Consider the following 18,413-nt stretch of genomic DNA (forward strand, 5'->3'; position numbering starts at 1 on the left):
GATCATCGGAGACTTCGACGAGAGACTGCTCCACCCAGGGCCTGAACGAGTTTGCTGAAGTCTTGAATCATCAGTGGCAGAGCGGCTATCCGGCATCACCAGTGTGAGTGTAAGGATGGTCGGAAGTGGTTATGGTTAATGTTGGAAGTGGTTAGGGAGATTCCCAAGATGGCTGACCTTCCCCCCGCTTGGCTCCGCATACACAAACCCACCTTCTACTCCACTGGCGTGGACTGTTTCAGCCCCTACATGGTCAAGATAGGCTGCCACAATGAGAAAAGATGGGTCATCGCGTTCAATTGTGTGACCACCCAGGCAGTGAACCTTGACCTCCTCCCCAGTATTGACTCAGACTCCTTCATGATGGCACTCAGATGCTTTGTGGCCCGCCGAGGGATGCCTTTCAAATTGCTGTCTGGCCAAGACACCAACTTCATAGGAGAAGAACGGGAGCTGAAGGAAGCATTTGCGGCACTCCAGCCAGTCCTGCAAGCCCAGCTAGCCAGCAGATCCAGTTTGCTTTCAATCCACCAAGTGCTGGGAGAGAGAGATCCGCTCCCTCAAGCAAGGCCTTCAAGCAACACTGGGAGCCCAATYGGTGATGGAAGAGGTCCTGAGGACGGTCCTCATTGAGATAGAGGGGGTCCTCAACTACAAGCCCCTAGGCTACACCGCCTCGGACACTGCAAACCCAGACCCGGTAACCCCAAATGCTATCCTGATGGGACGACCAGACGCCTCACTTCCTCAAGTTGTATACCCTGAATCGGAGCTGCTCAGCTGACACTGATGGAGACACAGCCAGCTGCTAGCAGTTCAGTTTTGGAAGCACTTCATCAGCCACTACCTGTCTGGATGTCAGAAGTGGAAAGCAGAGACACCAGATCTTGGAACTACAGTCATGATTGTCGACCCACAGTAACCCAGAACACTGCGGCCTGAGGGACAGGTCTCACAGGTGATGCCTGGACCTGACATCAGGATCAGGACTGCAGAGTTGCATGTAGATGACAGAACCTGCAAGCGCCCAGTGGCTCRGATCATCCAACTCCCTGCCCTGCCAGATTAGAACTAGCTCTTTAGAGACTGTGGCCAAGTAAGGCCTTTGSCTGCAGAGACTGTGCCCTTTAGGTTAGAGGCCTTTTACTGGATGTTACTATTTCCATAAGAAATATTGGGGCGGCTCTAAAAAAGGCCTCCCCTCTTCTCTACCCAACTTTCCCTCACAGTCCCTTCAGTTTCTCTTGAGTCCCATTWGTTTGGCTGTTCATCCTAGCTTAGTTATCCCTCCCCCATCAYGGCCCTACCATTCGCAACCAATCAAAGCGCTTGGAAAGGCACGTCTGGACACTGCACCCACCTAATCAGGTCAGAGTGTTATAGTCGTCCGATGAAAGAAGATGCACATTTTCTGAGAACTATTTTGATTGTGGACAGAAACAAGGATACCTGAATGTTGTGCGTGCTTTGAAATGTAAGTTGCAGGAGGGTTTATTGGGTTTCTTTTTACATGTTGTGTAATAATGTGTAATAACYACAAATGACTTAGTAGCTATGTTAAGTTTGCAGCCATAGGTTCTACCACTCAGACAGGTAGGGCATACCAGCGAACCGTTTTACAATCAGGTCATTGGTAAAAATTGAAAAGCCTAAAGGCCCAAGAGTGCTGCTCTGCGGTACACTGTACGTTACATGTTTAACCAATTTTTACAWGTTTGCAAAGAGTCGGCARYAAGCTTTACCATTCTTGGGTAGCGGGATGACTTTGGCTTCCCTCCAGGTCTGACACCAATTTWAAAAAATCCAGACTCAGATTTAAGATATGACAGATAGGAGTGGCAATATAGTCCGCTACAATCCTCAGTAGCTTTCCATCTAAGATGTCAATATCAGGTGGTTTGTCATTATTGATGGCCAACAATATTTTGTTCACCTCACACACACCAACTTTAATAAATTAATTTCATGCTTAAGTTTGTTTACTTTGCCAATTAAATAGTAATGAAAGTAATTGGTAACATCAAAATGTTTTGTAATAAATGAACCATCTGATTCAATGAAAGATGGAGTTGAATTAGCCTGAATGACAATAATTTCGTTTAAATTATTTCTAAGCTTTTTTCCACCATACTTTATGTAATTTATCTTGGYTTCATAATACAATTTCTTCTTCTTTTTGTTCAGTTTAGTCACACCATTTCTCAAATTATAGTAAGTTTGMCAATCTGATGTCCAGCCAGACTTATTAGCCCCTCCTTTTGCCAAATCTCTTTCAACGGTACAGTTTTTCAATTCCTCATTAATCCACAGGCCCTTAATAGTTCTAACTGTCAAGTTTCTTAATATGTGCAGGCTTATCAATAACTGGAAGAACAATTTCATTAATGCATCAAGTGCAGATAGGCCTCCCCTTTCAGCCACAGTTCAATAAAGCAGCTCTATGGTATTGTTGGGAGCAGGGTTTAATTGTTTGTAATGGCTGAATCAGAAAGACGTTGGAAGGTAGACAAGGGAATATGGTTTTGATTTGCAGTCCTGGAAGGACATCAGATAACACCCAAATCAATCACAGTGGCAATAAATCACATTTAACACAAATATTATCAAGCCAGCCATGACATCATCGCTGGGGGGCAGAGAGAACAAACACAAAACTAAAAAGATTGTGTGTGTGTGTGTGCGTGCGTGTGTGTGTGTTTGTGTGTGTGCATGTGTGTGTGTGCGTGTGTGTGTGAGCTCAACAATATGCTCAACAATTATCCTTTCATCAAATTCAACTGAGGGATTGTCTGTATGTACGGTGGCCTCACTGGTACATAAAAGGTGGGTAGTATTAGAGGCCAATTAACTATAAACAATTGTGACATCATTAAGCCAGTATCACAGCAGATTTATCTCTCCCTCTAACAGAGACAATGGAGTGAGGAACTGCAATGAATGATTCCAACCACAGAGACCCATTCATCCCTGTCTATCTCTCTCCAGTGGCATTCTGGAACAGGAAACATATAGGAGAGTGTGAGTATTCTGTCGATATGAGTGTGTTAGTGTTTGTCTGTGTATGTGCATATATCTGCTTGAATGAGTGTATAATAGAAATGTGTGTATATGTGTGCGTGCGTGTGTGTGTGCGTGCGTGTACGCCTAAGGTAAGACGGAGACCAGAGAGGTTTATTTGGGGCCAGGAGTGTTTTTTAACCAGCGAGCTGTAGCCAGGAGAGTGAGAGAGAGGAGGGAGAGAGTGAAGGAAGGAAGGAGGAAGAGAAAGAGAGAGAGAGATGGCTAGAAAGAGGAAGGCAGAAAAAGGAGAGAGAGAGAGAGAGATAGCGAGATAGAGAGAGACAGGGAGGAAAGAGGGAGGGAGAGAGGGAGAGAGCTTTAGTGCTGATGAAATAGCGTGCTGTGTAGTTTGACCCTGGGGCTTGCTACAGACCGCATTTGTTTTCTCTGCCAGCACACTCTGCACAAAGCTGCAGAACACACACACACACACAGACACACACTCTGACTTAAATCCCCTACTAGCTATACTGAACAAAAATATAAATGCAACATGTAAAGTGTTGGTCCCATGTTTCATGAGCTGAACTAAAAGATCCCAGAAATGTTCCATAYGCACAAAAAGCTTATTTCTCTCAAATGATGTGCAGAAATGATAATCCATCCACCTGACAGGTGTGGCATATCAAGAAGCTGATTAAACAGCATTACACAGGTGCACCTTGTGCTGGGGACAATAAAAGGCTACTCTAAAATGTGCAGTTTTGTCACAGAACACAGTTTTGAGGGAAAGTGCAATTGCATTGCTGACTGCAGGAATGTCCACCAGAGCTGTTGCCAGAGAATTGAATGTTCATTTTTMTACCATAAGCCTCCAACTTTGTTTTAGAGAATTTGTCAGTACGTCCAACCAGCCTCACAACCGCAGACCAAGTGTAACACGACAGCCCAGGACCTCCACATCCGACCAGCCACCTGGACAGCTGATGAAACTGAGKAATATTTCTGTCTATAATAAAGCCCTTTTGTGGGCTCTATGCCCTCCCTGGCYCATCCATGGCTGCGCCCCTGCCCARCCATGTGAAATCCATAGATTAGGGACTAATTCATTTATTTCAATTGACTGATTTCCTGATATGACTCAGTAACTCAGTAAAATTGTTGCATGTTGCGTTTATATTTTTGTTCAGTATATTATATCAGCTATACTCTCCACTTCAGAACGTATTGTATGCCACCTGTAATAACAGCATTGTGCCCACGGCCATCTGTAATAACAGCATTGTGCCCACGGCCATCTGTAATAACAGCATTGTGCCCAGGCACGCTGTCATCACAGCATTGTGCCCACATCCATCTTTCTATGGTTTTATGGAATAATACGCACCATATTACGCACAAGGTGCATGGACGCACACATACACACAACTGGCTGTGCTCTAGAGGAATCAGTGTTACAGCTCAAGGGTCTTAACATTAGCCATAACTATCACATACTGACACTAGGAAGGACAAGACTCATTCAGAAACACACAGTATTGTTATTACAGAGTGATTTGACGTGACGTATGTGTATACATATTTATAAAAATGTGTAAGTGAGTAGGGTTATGTGTACATACTGTAGGCATGTGCAGCCTGCTTGACAGTTTGGCTGTATGTGTGTTAGTGTGTGTGTGTGTGTGCGCATCACTGACCTTGGAGCGTGGCGGAGCGCGGATGAACCATTTGCAGTCCACAGCCTCTGTAGCTAACGCCTTTCCATCTCTGGTGATCTGATGAGACTCCACTATCCCCTCTGGTCCTCCCATGTCAAACTCACAGACTGGAGACACACACACACATCAGTGAATAGAGGCAAAGGATTGGAATGGAACAAAGACACAAAATACATCACACAACGCAACACAATGTAACACAACAACATAACACGACACAACAATACACATTGCAATGCCATAGCAAATAATTACAACATAACGCGACACAAATAACACAATACGTAAAGCAACAAATAACTACAAATGTACGGGCACAACATAAATTGCGACCCATACACATAAGCCAACATAACACAGAACACAGACGCAACATAACACAAAGATTCGGACACAACACAACATAATAACAACATAATCACCAACATAACACTTTTACGCAAAGACAAAACATAAGCACAACATAACACAACATCAAACAACATAAACCAACGCCACATTGGCATATGCAATAAAATGCAATAAACATAAACACAATAACGCAACATATAACATACATAACAACCATAAACAACGAACATTGCATGCAATACCAAATAACAGCCAACATGACACGCAACACAACAACATAACGCAAACACAACCTAACACAACATAATCAACATCAGACAACATAACCAAAGCAACATTAACATACACACATAAGACACATATAACCCCGACAAAGGGCCCGAGACTCAAATAAACAAATAACACAAACATACCCAAGAGCACATAACACAACATAATTCACATAACACAACAATCAACAACTAATTCAACATAACACACAATAACACAACGATAAACACAAGCAATCTAAACACAACATAACAGCAACAATAACACAACAGAACAAACCGCAATAAAACAACATAACACAACTGCAACACACGTAACTAACATAATCAACATAAACAACACATAACACACATAACATACAAGCAACATAACCACTAAACAAAACATAGAACATACAACGCATGTTAACATAACACAACAAGAATACCAACATAGCACGAACGCAATATTAACGCAGACGCAAGCATAGCACCACATGAACCAACACATACGAACACATGACATAAAGCAACTAACACATGACGCAACAACAACATACAAACACATAACGACAGACGCAGTGAAACCTACAACATAAACAAACAGAACACACACAGTACGGCTAGAAACAAAACATACCCAACATAACACAAGCGCAAAACAACAACATAACACATACAGAACACAACACATACGCAAACCACATAACACATCGCATGTGTCAGAACAACATGACCATACTGCAATAACAGAAACATTAATCTAAACAATGCATACATAATCACTTAAGTAAGTTCAACATCAACACAACAACATAACACAGTTAACATAACATTACCAATAACAGCATGTACATAAATCAGACAACATAACAACAACAATACAACATAACATTACAAATAACACAACATAACATCACAACATAACAAACAACGATTATCAGCACGGACAATAAATTTACAACATAAACAAATAACATCACAACGATAACACACGTACGCATAATCAGTAACACAGAACAAGCATAAGCACAACTAACACAACATAATGTATACAAGGTACATCAGCAACAACAAAAAGTGCAGAGCAGTAAAGAGCGAGAACGGGTAGAAGACAACTTTGGATTTCACTTGCTTTGGGATATGTAAAATGTTTTTTCGCCATGGTACCAATAAAGCCTTTTGAAGTGAATTGAATTGAAAGAGAGAGATTTTTTTTGCACATCATTATAACACTATACATAGCCATAATATGACATTTGAAATGTGTCTATTCCTTTGAAATGTGTGAGTGTAATGTTTACTGTTCATTTTTTATTCTTTATTTCACTTTTGTTTATTATCTATTTCACTTGCTTTGGCAATGTTAACATATGYTCCCCATGCCAATAAAGCCCTTTGAATTAAATTGAATTGGCAGAGAGAGAGAGCGAGAGAGAGAGGATACCTACAGGGCAGAGGCTGGGGCACTCCCAAGTCTCCAAAGTCCGGATCTGAAGAATTGGAAAAAAAAGAGGGAGAGGGGCAAGAGAGCGATTTTTAATAAGGAAACATACTGTCAGGGACAGCCAAATCATTTTTTGACAGGGGGCGCGGGACCACCTACGTATATGTGCGCAGTTGCACATGCACACATTTATTTATTAACTTTAAATGTGGCATGAACACAACCAGGTGTAATGTTTTCATCTGATAAAACAAATCACTTCAAAAAGTAGGCTACCTGSGCATATTCAATCCACTCAATAATAATTTGAGCATCTTAAACAGTGCACTGTGCACCCGCCTTTTTTGGTAAATGGAAAGAGATGTCTATTTAAACATCAAAAGTGTAATGACATTCAATGATTGTCATCAGGCAAACATGTAGCCTGAATTGATTGATGTGTCTGTAGCACACGGGATGTGTGAAAACCTACTCCTCAGCCTGTAGTGTCCCCATTTGAGCTGCCGAATAGCTAGCCTCCTGCGTGGCACCGTCTGGTAAGACTCCTTGGGAGGGCGGTCACGTGTGCTAGCAAGGCAGATGTCCTGTGTTCGAGCATCAGTGTGAGACGAATCAGGGGGAAGTGGTACWCGCTAAGGAAGCAGTGTGATGTTCTTTACAGTAGTGACTCGGATCTACAGTGGTGCTCATCTCAATGCTGGGGTTGCTGTTGAGTAAGTTAGAGGGGTGTGAAACTTACTCCTCAGCCTGAAGTGTCCCCACTTGCGGGGCTGAATAGCTAGCTTTTCGCTTGGCACAACTGGTAAGACACTTTGGGAGKGCGGTCACGTGTGCCAGCAAAGTAGAGATCCAGGGTTTGAGCTTCAGTGTGAGCCGAATCAGGAAGAAGCGGTACTCACTAAGCAAGCAGTGTGATGTCCTTTACATTTCCACTGCTGTTCGTACACGTCACGGTCCCAGCCAGTCATCACTGTCTTGGCAAATATAAAGGGTTCACATCACTCATGCGGCTGACAGGCGGTAATTATAAATGATGGTGTTATAGCCTACAGTTGTCTTGCCATCTTTGTTTTATTGTGATAGGCGCTTGTTTTACCAGTAGGCCTACGGCGACTTCATACCGGCTCAAGCTACTTTCACCCCTATGTTAGATATTTTTCTGCAAATAATTTCCAACATTTGGTTGTCTATTTGTCTTTAATTAGATACATGCAGCTTCTCCTCTGTCATTATTACTATTTTTATTAACTAGGCAAGTCAGTAAAGAACAAATTCTTATTTACAATGACAGCCTACCRGGGAACAATGGGTTAACTGCCTTGTTCAGGGGCAGGACAACAGATGTTTACCTTGTCAGCTCAGGGATTCGATCCAGCAACCTTTCGGTTACTGTTCCAACGCTCTAACCACTAGGCTACCTGCCACCCTCATTAGGCTGTTTGTTGCCCTAGAAGAGAGTGAGCATATTGTTGGGTGCTCACCAGAACAATGTCATAAATCGATGGAATGAATGCATCAATAATAATCTTGTTGACGTCAGTAAAGTTTTCTCTTCCATTTCTGCTTGCAGAGCGAGGATTTGTTGGCCTCGAAATTACCAGATTGATTACTTCTGGACGTGTACGGACCGGGGAGAAAATGCAATATTCTAAATTTAAAACAGCTTAATATTTTACCTGTAGAATTTGCAAAGGACATCAGTTTGACCGGTTTTAAGGAAATTATAATCTGTGAAAAAATAGGATTATAAGATTTCAGTTTGTCTTGAATGCATGTGTTTGAAATAGCCTATTGTCAGCTTTTACATMTCTGACAAAGACAACAAGTTTGCACAGTCCCTAACCACGCACTGCACTCTCTCAAAATTGTGAAAGCAATAAATTATATTTCTCAACTCCTCAGAGAAATAAATGAACATTTGATGTGTCATTTTACTGCAATAAATATTTAATTCTGTAGTAGTTAATATTATATTAGTGTACATGTGAGAGTTGCAGGCCTACAGTGAGTGTCCAGATTTCAGTTAGAATTCTATTTAACCCATCTCAACTTCAAAAGGTGCGCAAACCACCTAGTTCTGCCGTCTCTGTACACTGTATCCTCACAGAGGCAGTAAGTTAAATATTCAGGTATGGTGGTGTATCACTACTACCACAGAGGCAGTAAGCTAAAATGATCAGTATGGTGGTGTATAGACTACCTAACAGAGCAGTAAACTACAATTTCAGGTAGGTGTGTATACTACTACACAGAGGACGAAGTAATATTCAGGTATGGTGGTGTATCACCTACTACCACAGAGGCAGTAAGTTAAATATTCAGGTATTGGTGGTGTATCACTACTACCACAGAGGCAGTAAGCTAAATATTCAGGTATGGTGGTGTATCACACTACTACAGAGGCACTAGCTAAATATTCAGGTATGGTGGTGATCACTACTACCACAGAGGCGTAAGCTAAATATTCAGGTATGGTGGTGTATCACTACTACCACAGAGGCAGTAAGCTATAATATTCAGGTATGGGTGTGTATCATACTACCACAGAGGCAGTAAGCTAAATATTCAGGTATGGTGGTGTATCACACTACCACAGAGGCACTAAGCTAAATATTCAGGTATGTGGTGTATCACTACTAACACAGAGGCGTAAGTTAAATATTCAGGTATGGTGGTGTATCACTACTACCACAGAGCAGTAAGCTAAATATTGGTATGGTGGTGTATCAACTACTACAGAGCAGTAAGCTAAATATTCAGGTATGGTGGTGTTATACTACCACAGAGAGCAGTAAGCTAAATATTCAGGTATGGTGGTGTTACACTACTACACAGAGGCAGTAAACTAAATATTCAGGTATGGTGTGGTATCACTACTACCACGAGCACTAAGCTAAATATTCAGGTATGGTGGTGTATCACTACTACCACAGAGGCAGTAAGCTAATATTCAGGTATGGTGTGGTATCACTACTACACAGAGCATAAGCTAAATATTCAGGTATGGTGGTGTATCACTACTACCACAGAGAAGTAAGCTAAATATTCAGGTATGTGGTGTATACACTACCCACAGAGGCACTAAGTCTAAATATTCAGGTATGGTGGTGTATCATACTACCACAGAGACAGTAAGCTAAATATTCTGGTATGGTGGTGTACACATACCTACAGAGGCAGTACAGCTTAAATATTCAGTGTATGTGGTTATCACTATAACAGAGGCAGTAAGCTAAATATTAGGTATGGTGTGTATCACTACTACCACAGAAGGCAGTAAGCTAAATATCAGGTATGGTGGTGTATCACTACTACCACAGAGGCAGTAATAAATATTCAGGTATGGTGGTGTATACTACTACACAGAGAGCAGTAAGCTAATTATTCTTTATGGTGGTGTATCACTAACTACCAAGAGGCAGTAACTAATATTCAGGTATGGTGGTGTATCACTACTACCAGAGGCAGTAAGCTAAATATTCAGGTATGGTGGTGTATCACTACTACACAGAGGCAGTAAGCTAAATATTCAGGTATGGTGGTGTATCAACTATACCACGAGACAGTAAGTCTAATATTCGGTATGGTGGTGTATCACTACTACCACAGAGGCAGTAAGCTAAATATTCAGGTATGGGTGGTGTATCACTACTACCACAGAGGCAGTAAGCTAAATATTCAGTATGGTGGTTATCACTACTACCACAGAGGCACGTAAGCTAAATATTCAGGTATGGTGGTGTATCACTACTACCACAGAGAGTAAGCTAAATATTCAGGTATGGTGGTGTATCACTACTACCACAGAGGCAGTAAGCTAAATATTCAGGTATGGTGGTGTATCACTACTACCACAGAGGCAGTAAGCTAAATATTCAGGTATGGTGGTGTATCACTACTACCACAGAGGACAGTAAGCTAAATATTCAGGTATGGTGGTGTATCACTACTACCACAGAGGCAGTAAATAATATTCAGGTATGGTGGTGTATCACACTACCACAGAGGCAGTAAGCTAAATATTCAGGTAGTGGTGGTGCACTACTACACATAGGCAGTAAGCTAAATATTCAGGTATGATGAGGTAAGTCATACTACTAAACAATAAACAAAGTGTGTGTGCATGCTTTAGTATAGTCATAGTAATTTCACAAAATAAAACATTTGTGTGCATTAGAGATGTAACGATTCAGTGACATGCTACTTCAAATAAATGTTTAAGATAGGAGTGCATCAGTCGGCTTCGACCCCAAACAATCCAAATGGATCATGCATCAGTATCATTACATTCTTTCTAACTTCCGGAAATACCTCTCATCTTGGTGACAACTGATGCGCCCTCTCCTTCAGTGTTGAACTAAGCATGTAACTACATTGAGAGTCATTGATCTACAAATAATTTTGCATGCCAACAACCCAGGAAATATCAGTAATCTAGTCAAACTGTGCACCGTGAGCAGCTTCGCACGTGACCAACGAGAGGTAGGCCTCTGATCTTGCATCGTGCGCCTTCAGCATTAAATGCTTGAATGCACAATATTAGGCGTTATTAGTGAGTGCCAACCAATTGTAATGTTGCTAGTTATTGTTATCAAATGAGTTGTTGAATTGTGTTTACCAGAATACATTTATTTTAAGAAGAGATGTAATCGAAACTGTGCTACATAATTATTGCAATGTATAGCAATTTTTTTTTGATAAATATCGATACATACTATCTCAAACACTAAATCTGCAAAAATGTTAAAAGTTCATTAGTGGGTGATGGGTGTCAGATCAAAAGTGGGGGACAAAAGTAGCCAATCATTGTTCCCTTTCTGATTGTGGGGTGGTAGATGCCCAGTATCCCTTCTGGCTAAGCCCAGGTTGCTTACATAACTATAGACTATACATAATTGACCTTACTTATGCAGCAACACACAACACAACAACACACCAACACACACACACACCACACCACACCCACACACACACACACACACACACACACACAACACACCACAACACACACACACACACACAACCACACCAGAAAGTCAGCTCAGACGATCAGTTCGGAGCCACTCATGACTCCATCAGCAGCAGATTTTAATTTACAATGAAAAATGAATGTGTTTATGCAACAAATGTTAATACATCAGATTGGATCATATCACATCGAACGAAATCGCATCAATTCGTTCCACTAATCAAACTGAATCACACCAAATCATTTCAAACTAAAACGTATCGTTCCTGTATGCTATCGGAGCCCATGTATCTAGATACGTATTGAATCGTCTTGAAAGGGAAAGATGCACATCCCTAGTGTGCATGCTTTAGTGTCATAGTAATTTCCCCACAAAAACAAATGAAGGTGCATGACTGTGTAATTAAAATAGCAATCTACCAGGACAGAACAGTTGTCCCCTTCCTAATCCTTCCTTTAATACCTCCCGTAGTTACCTGCTGGTAGGGAGCTAGAACATTTTATTGCGGTTCAGCTGACCTTTTGGATCTGATTTTGATATAAGTTTTGATATAAAACTTGGATATAAAACTTTAATAAAGGTTAATTAAATCAAGGCCTCCCGAAGTGGTGTAGTGGTCTAAGGCACTGCATCGCAGTGCTRGCTGTGCCACTGGAGATTATGGGTTCGAGTCCAGGCTCTGTCACAGCCGGCCGCGACTGGGAGACCCCTGGGGCGGCGCACAATTGGCCCAGCGTCGTCCGGGTTAGGGGAGGGTTTGGCCGGCAGGGATGTCCTTGTCCCATCGCGCACTAGCGACTCCTGTGGCAGGCCGGGCGCAGTGCACTCTGACATGGTCGCCAGGTGTAAGGTGCTTCCTCCAACACATTGGTGCGGCTGGCTTCCAGGTTAAGTGTGCATTGTGTCAAGAAGCAGTGGGGCTTGGTTGGGTTGTGTTTCGGAGGATGCATGGCTCTTGACCTTTGCCTCTCCCAAGTCTGTATGGGAGTTACAGTGATGAGACAAGACTGTAACTACCAATTGGATACCACGCAATTGGGGAGAATAAAAAATATAATAAAAAGTTAATTAAATCGTCTGAGTCATAGAATGACCTTCTAGGCGCAACATGTCTCCTAGACTACAACACCTTGGTGATGGAAACTCATTTATAATATCACATTTTATTTGTCACACGCGCCGAATACAACAGGTAAACAGTAAAACAGCTCCTCTGACCTTCGAGACACTGGAATGACAAATACAGCTGCATGATTACAGAAAGGATAGGCATTATCAGAGACAGATTTGATTTCAATCCAATCCCACCTTACAGTGAAATGCTTACTTACAAGCCCTTAACCAACATGCTTTAAGAAGTTAAGAAAAAAGTGTTAAGTAATAATTAGATAAGTAGAAAATAGAAAATAAAAGAAACAAATAATTAAACAGCAGCAGTAAAACAACAGTAGCAATGCTATATACAGGGGGTACCGGTACAGAGTCAATGTGCGGGTGCCCCCTGCTAGTCGAGGTAATTGAGGTAATATGTACACGTAGGTATTCCGTGCTGCTGATCGCCGAGTAATCAATTACCAGCGCACGGCGAGCAGACGCACGCAGCAGTAACGGCAGCGCACGCACGGACGCGCGCAACGCACAGCACACACACACACCACACAAACACACACACCACACACACACCACACACACACCTTCAATCACTGAGTAAGTGCAATCACAGAAGGAGATGTTGTTAATATTAGGAAGTAGCAAATCTGTGAAGAAAACATTTCCGAAATCTCAACATCGTGTGTTTTTGTCTTTACTGAACCAGCTTCAAACATTACTGCGCATGACTGAAATATACAGTGTGTGTGTGTGTGTCTGTGTGGTGGGTGGGGGGGGTTGGTTGGTTGTTGTTTTTATCCACTAACAGCATACACACACACACTCAACACACAACACACCACAACGCGTAATACATTACTGACTACACACACAAACACACACAGTAAATACATTACTGAACTGGTGGTGGAAGACACATGACACAGCGCAGATATTTTCAAGGGAAGCCGCAAGCAATGTTCAGCTAAGGAGCACCTCTAAACACCTTGCATTAGCCCGATTGGCTCAAATACAACCAGTTACATAGACAGTGGCTGCTGCTCACTGATTGCACAGCGTGAGCACCTTGTCTAGTGTAACACTTCTCTTGTCCATTTCATTGTTCTCATTTAAACTGTGATCAGTCAGAGTCTAGGGAGAGAGAAAAAGAGAGAGGAATTAGAACGAGAGCGAAGAGAGAGAAAGCGAGCGAGAGGGGAGTGAAGGGGGAAGAGAGAGAGGAGAAAGAGAAAGAGGGAGGAAAGAATGAGGAGAGGCGAGAGAGAGAGGGACCGAAGAGAGAAAGAGACATGAGAGAGAGCGGAGGAGAAAGAGAAGAGAGAGAGCGAGGGAGAGGGACATAGGGGACTAAGAGTGAGAGAGAGAGATGAGAGGGAGAGATGAGAGGGAGAGATGAGAGAGAGCGAGGAGAAAGAGAAGAGAGAGAGAGAGAGGGAGAGGGACATAGGGGACTAAGAGTGAGAGAGAGAGATGAGAGAGAGAGAGGAGATAGAGAAGAGAGAGAGAGCGAGGAGAGGGACATAGGGGACTAAGAGTGAGAGAGAGAGATGAAGAGAGAGAGAGGGGGGAGAGGGACATAGGGGGACTAAGAGTGAGAGAGAGAGATGAGAGAGAGAGAGAGAGGGAGAGGGACAAAGGGGACTAAGAGTGAGAGAGAGAGATGAGAGAGAGAGAGAGAGAGGAAGAGGGAGAGGGACATAGGGGGACTAAGAGTGAGAGAGATAGAGAGAGAGAGAGAGAGAGAGAGAGGGAGAGGGACATAGGGGACTAAGAGTGAGAGAGAGAATGAGAGGGAGAGATGAGAGGGAGAGGGACATAGGGACTAAGAGTGAGAGAGAGAAGTGAGAGAGAGAGATGAGAGGGTAAAGAAGCGAAGGAACGCTCACTCATACATTATAATGGTAGTAGCAAAGGGAGGGTAAGATCACAGATCAAAGCAGAGATAGAGAGGAAATGGGACTTGTCCATTTACATTCACCACACTCACACTAACACACATACGCACACTTCAAACGCTCAGACATAGTTCAGCCCTTTGTCCTGTTTGAAATGCAGCCCAAAAAGGTGAGCTTCCATGACGGTCAAAGAGGAGAGTAAATCACTTGTCAAGACACAACACACACCACACACACACACACCACAACCACACACACACACACAACAACAACACACACAACAACAACACACACACAACAACACCCACACCACACACAACACACACACAACACACACAACAACATCACACCACCTCACAACACACACAACACAAAGGTAACGAAGGTTGGACAAAAACTCAGATAAAAGAACAGGCCTCTTTCTCCTCCAAAATGTCCCTACTCTGATAGAGTAAAGTAGAACATGGACACAGATAAAGTCCATCTTATCAGAACACTCTCCTACTTTGTCAGTCCTCCTGCTTCCATCAAAGCAGCTTCCTCCCTCGCTCTATCTTTCTCTCTCTCTCTCTTTCTGTCTGTGTCTTCATCTTGTTGTCTGTTTTCTTCTTTCTTTTTGATGCAGTAAGGGTATCACACAGGGACTAAACCACACTGTGTGAATTAATGGAACTGGGTATGTGATCTAAGGACTTAATTTTGCCCATCAGGGACCATCTTACGTGGTTTGTATGCAACAACACATGAGCTACAATGTTTTATAATGAGACTCCACACAGTGTAATTCAGTCTGTCAATCAAAGTAGCAGAGTGAGGAGACGAGACAGCTCTGGAGTGACGGCTATGATTTAGTATTCCAATAGGCCAATCACAAAACGGAATCAATAAGAGAAGTGTGGCGGATGAGTCATTTGTGTGTGTGAGTGTGCGCATAAGGATGTGTGTGTGCACACACTCGTGCTTATGTAGGCGTGTGGAGACGAGGCGGTCTATCGCTTATTCCCCTCTTCAAACAGATGAGTGCCATGCTGTGTGTGTATTTGGGCATGGAGAGGGGGGATGAGAAAATGCCAGTGGCAGACAGTTAATGAAACAGCAACCTTCAGGTCAAATCAGCTGGTTACAGAACAGATTTATTACTGGGCGCTGGCATGCCTTAACCCAGCACGGACACAAGGCCAAGCAGCCTCAAGGGATAAACACATGCATGCAAAGGCTGGAATGCACGCACACTAGGGATGTGCATCTTTCTGTTTCAAGACGATTCCATGCGTAACTAGATACAACACAGGAACGATTCATTAAGTTTAAAATGATTCGGTGAGATTTACTTTGATTAGAGAACAAATCGATGCGATATGATTCCATGCACTAACATTTGTTCCATAAGCACATTCCTTTTCCATTGTAAATTAAAATCTGCTGCTGATGGAGCTTATGAGCTGGGTCTCTGAACTGGATCTGTCTGAGCTGACTTCTCTGTGTGTGTGTGTTTGTGTGTGTATAAATTATATATGTCTATGGTGTATGTACTATGTAGGCACCTGAGCTGAGTCATAAGGAAGACTAGGCATCTACCATCCCTATACCACTATCAGATTAGGGGGGGTCAATGTAGCCTATGTTTCCCCCACCCCCCCACTTTGGTGCTGAAATCACCATCACCCACTAATTAACTTGTCATTTTTGCAGATTAAGTGTTTGAGATAGTAATGTATCAATATTTATTCTTTACAAATTAGCTATGACATAGCCAATGAATATATAGCACAACTTTGGATTTCACCCCCATCTCAAAATCAAATGGTTTTGACCTCTTCTCCTCTCGCTTCGGCCATGCAGTGTGCAATCGCCGTCCTTATTATGAAATTATAAACTCTACCGTGTATATCTGAAACATGACCATATACACTGATTGTTTAAAGCAAAACTACCAAAACTGTAGCTGATGGTGAACCTGAACAATGGAAATCAAATCTATTCAGCAGGTATAGGCAGATGAGAGTTGTGTCTCAGGTAGCTTCCTTTTATTCCGGTAAAACAACATTTTCAACAGCGCATCGATAACAATAACCTAGCTTATTTCATAGGTTGTCACTCAACTAATAAATGCTAATATCACACAAGCCATTTTAGCATTTAAATGCTGAAGGTGCGCTTTTGGTCAACGCGCAACGCTGGGCTCCTGATGTTGCCTGGGGTTGTTCGGCATGCAAAACTACTTGTAGATCGATGACTGTCTACACAGTTCGACACTGAAGGACGCCACTGAAGGACGCATCAGTTGTCACAACAGCCTGTAAACCCCTTCACCCCTCCTCCCCTTGTTTCCCCCATAAACCCCTCATCCACTGTGATCCCTGGCCTGCTGAAGGTTCCATCCCCTGAATTCTAGACACATGTGCTCTGTCCCAACAGTAATCAATCACTTCCCTTCCTCTTCACCTTTCTTCCGTCACCCCTGATTTATTTATTCATTTATTTACCTTCACTCTACCAGGTTAGATGACTGAGAACACAATGTAATTTATAACAACAACCTGGGGATGGAAAGGAGGAGAATACTCGAGGCAGTATTCTGTTGTCCTTCTTCTCTATGTCCTGCGAGCCATATATGGGCTTCCTGTGTGAGTGAGCAGACTACAGAGCAGATACAGCCATCCACATGCAATATGGCCTTGGTCCCTTCTCCCTTTGTAACCCCAGGCTTAGAACGTAATCTTCACAAGCTTACAGTATTTACCCTCAACAACAGAGAGAAAAATATATATAATGGCCCATCCCTGGAAACTGTGTTTCCTTACTGCACTACTAATCATGCAGGCAGGCAMAACTACTCAACCCACCCCCTCTAATAACTTCACAGCCTTCCAGGTATTAATGGTTATTGCATCAGTCTTACCATATGTTACACAGGCACAAACTATATGTTTTATTGAGAAGTCACAAACAATATGTCCCATACAGAATAGAACATCAGATTAGGCAACACACCCCTAATGGAACTATTGCATGCACAAGAACACACACACCAAAGAAGACTCCATTTCCCAGAGGCTTCATCTGTTGTCAGCTGGCTGGCAATGGCCTAATGAATGACTGTCATTAACCAATACACACACCACAGCTGGAGATAGAGAGGGACAGAGAAAGAGAGAGAGAGAGAGACAGAGCGAGAGAGAGAGACAGCGCTAGGAACTGCAATCTGGGAGGACTTGGCCTTATAATAAAAGTGATAGTCATTGAAGAAAGTGGTAGGCCAATTTTTTTGGGGGGAATGGTTTGTTCTCGGGTTTCGCCTGTCATATCAGTTCTATTATACTCATAGACATAATTTTAACAGTTTTAGAAACTTTAAGAGTGTTTTATATCCTAGCTCTGGGCCTGAGTAACAGGCAGTTTACTTTGGGCACGCTTTTCATCCGCGCGTCAAAATACTGCCCCTACCCAAGAGAGGGTAAAGTAACAAAATGTGTAAAAATTCAAGGCTCTGAATACTTTCCGAATGCACTGTTACTGGGTATACCAAACATTAGGAACACCTTCCTAATATTGAGATGCACCCCCTTTGACCTTAGACACAGCCTCATTCGTCGGGGCATGGACTCTACAAGGTGTCGAAAGCGTTCCACAGGATGCTGAACCAGTTGACTCCAATGCTTCCCACAGTTGTG

General features: G+C 42.6%; 1 protein-coding gene across 3 annotated transcripts in view; it reads right to left on the bottom strand.

Annotated features, from left to right (window-relative positions):
• Positions 1–18,413, bottom strand: part of neto1l (neuropilin (NRP) and tolloid (TLL)-like 1, like) — a 182,939-nt gene that overhangs the window by 73,527 nt on the left and 90,999 nt on the right. For all 3 annotated transcript variants that reach the window (XM_024000231.2, XM_024000232.2, XM_024000230.2), the window contains exons 5-6: positions 6,769–6,810; positions 4,698–4,825 (exon numbers count right to left, since the gene is read on the bottom strand). In XM_024000231.2, the coding sequence (XP_023855999.1) occupies positions 4,698–4,825; positions 6,769–6,810 (170 nt within the window). The remainder of the gene's footprint in view (positions 1–4,697; positions 4,826–6,768; positions 6,811–18,413) is intronic.

Source organism: Salvelinus sp. IW2-2015, linkage group LG14, assembly GCF_002910315.2.
Source record: "Salvelinus sp. IW2-2015 linkage group LG14, ASM291031v2, whole genome shotgun sequence".
NCBI classification, from domain to species: Eukaryota; Metazoa; Chordata; class Actinopteri; order Salmoniformes; family Salmonidae; genus Salvelinus; species Salvelinus sp. IW2-2015.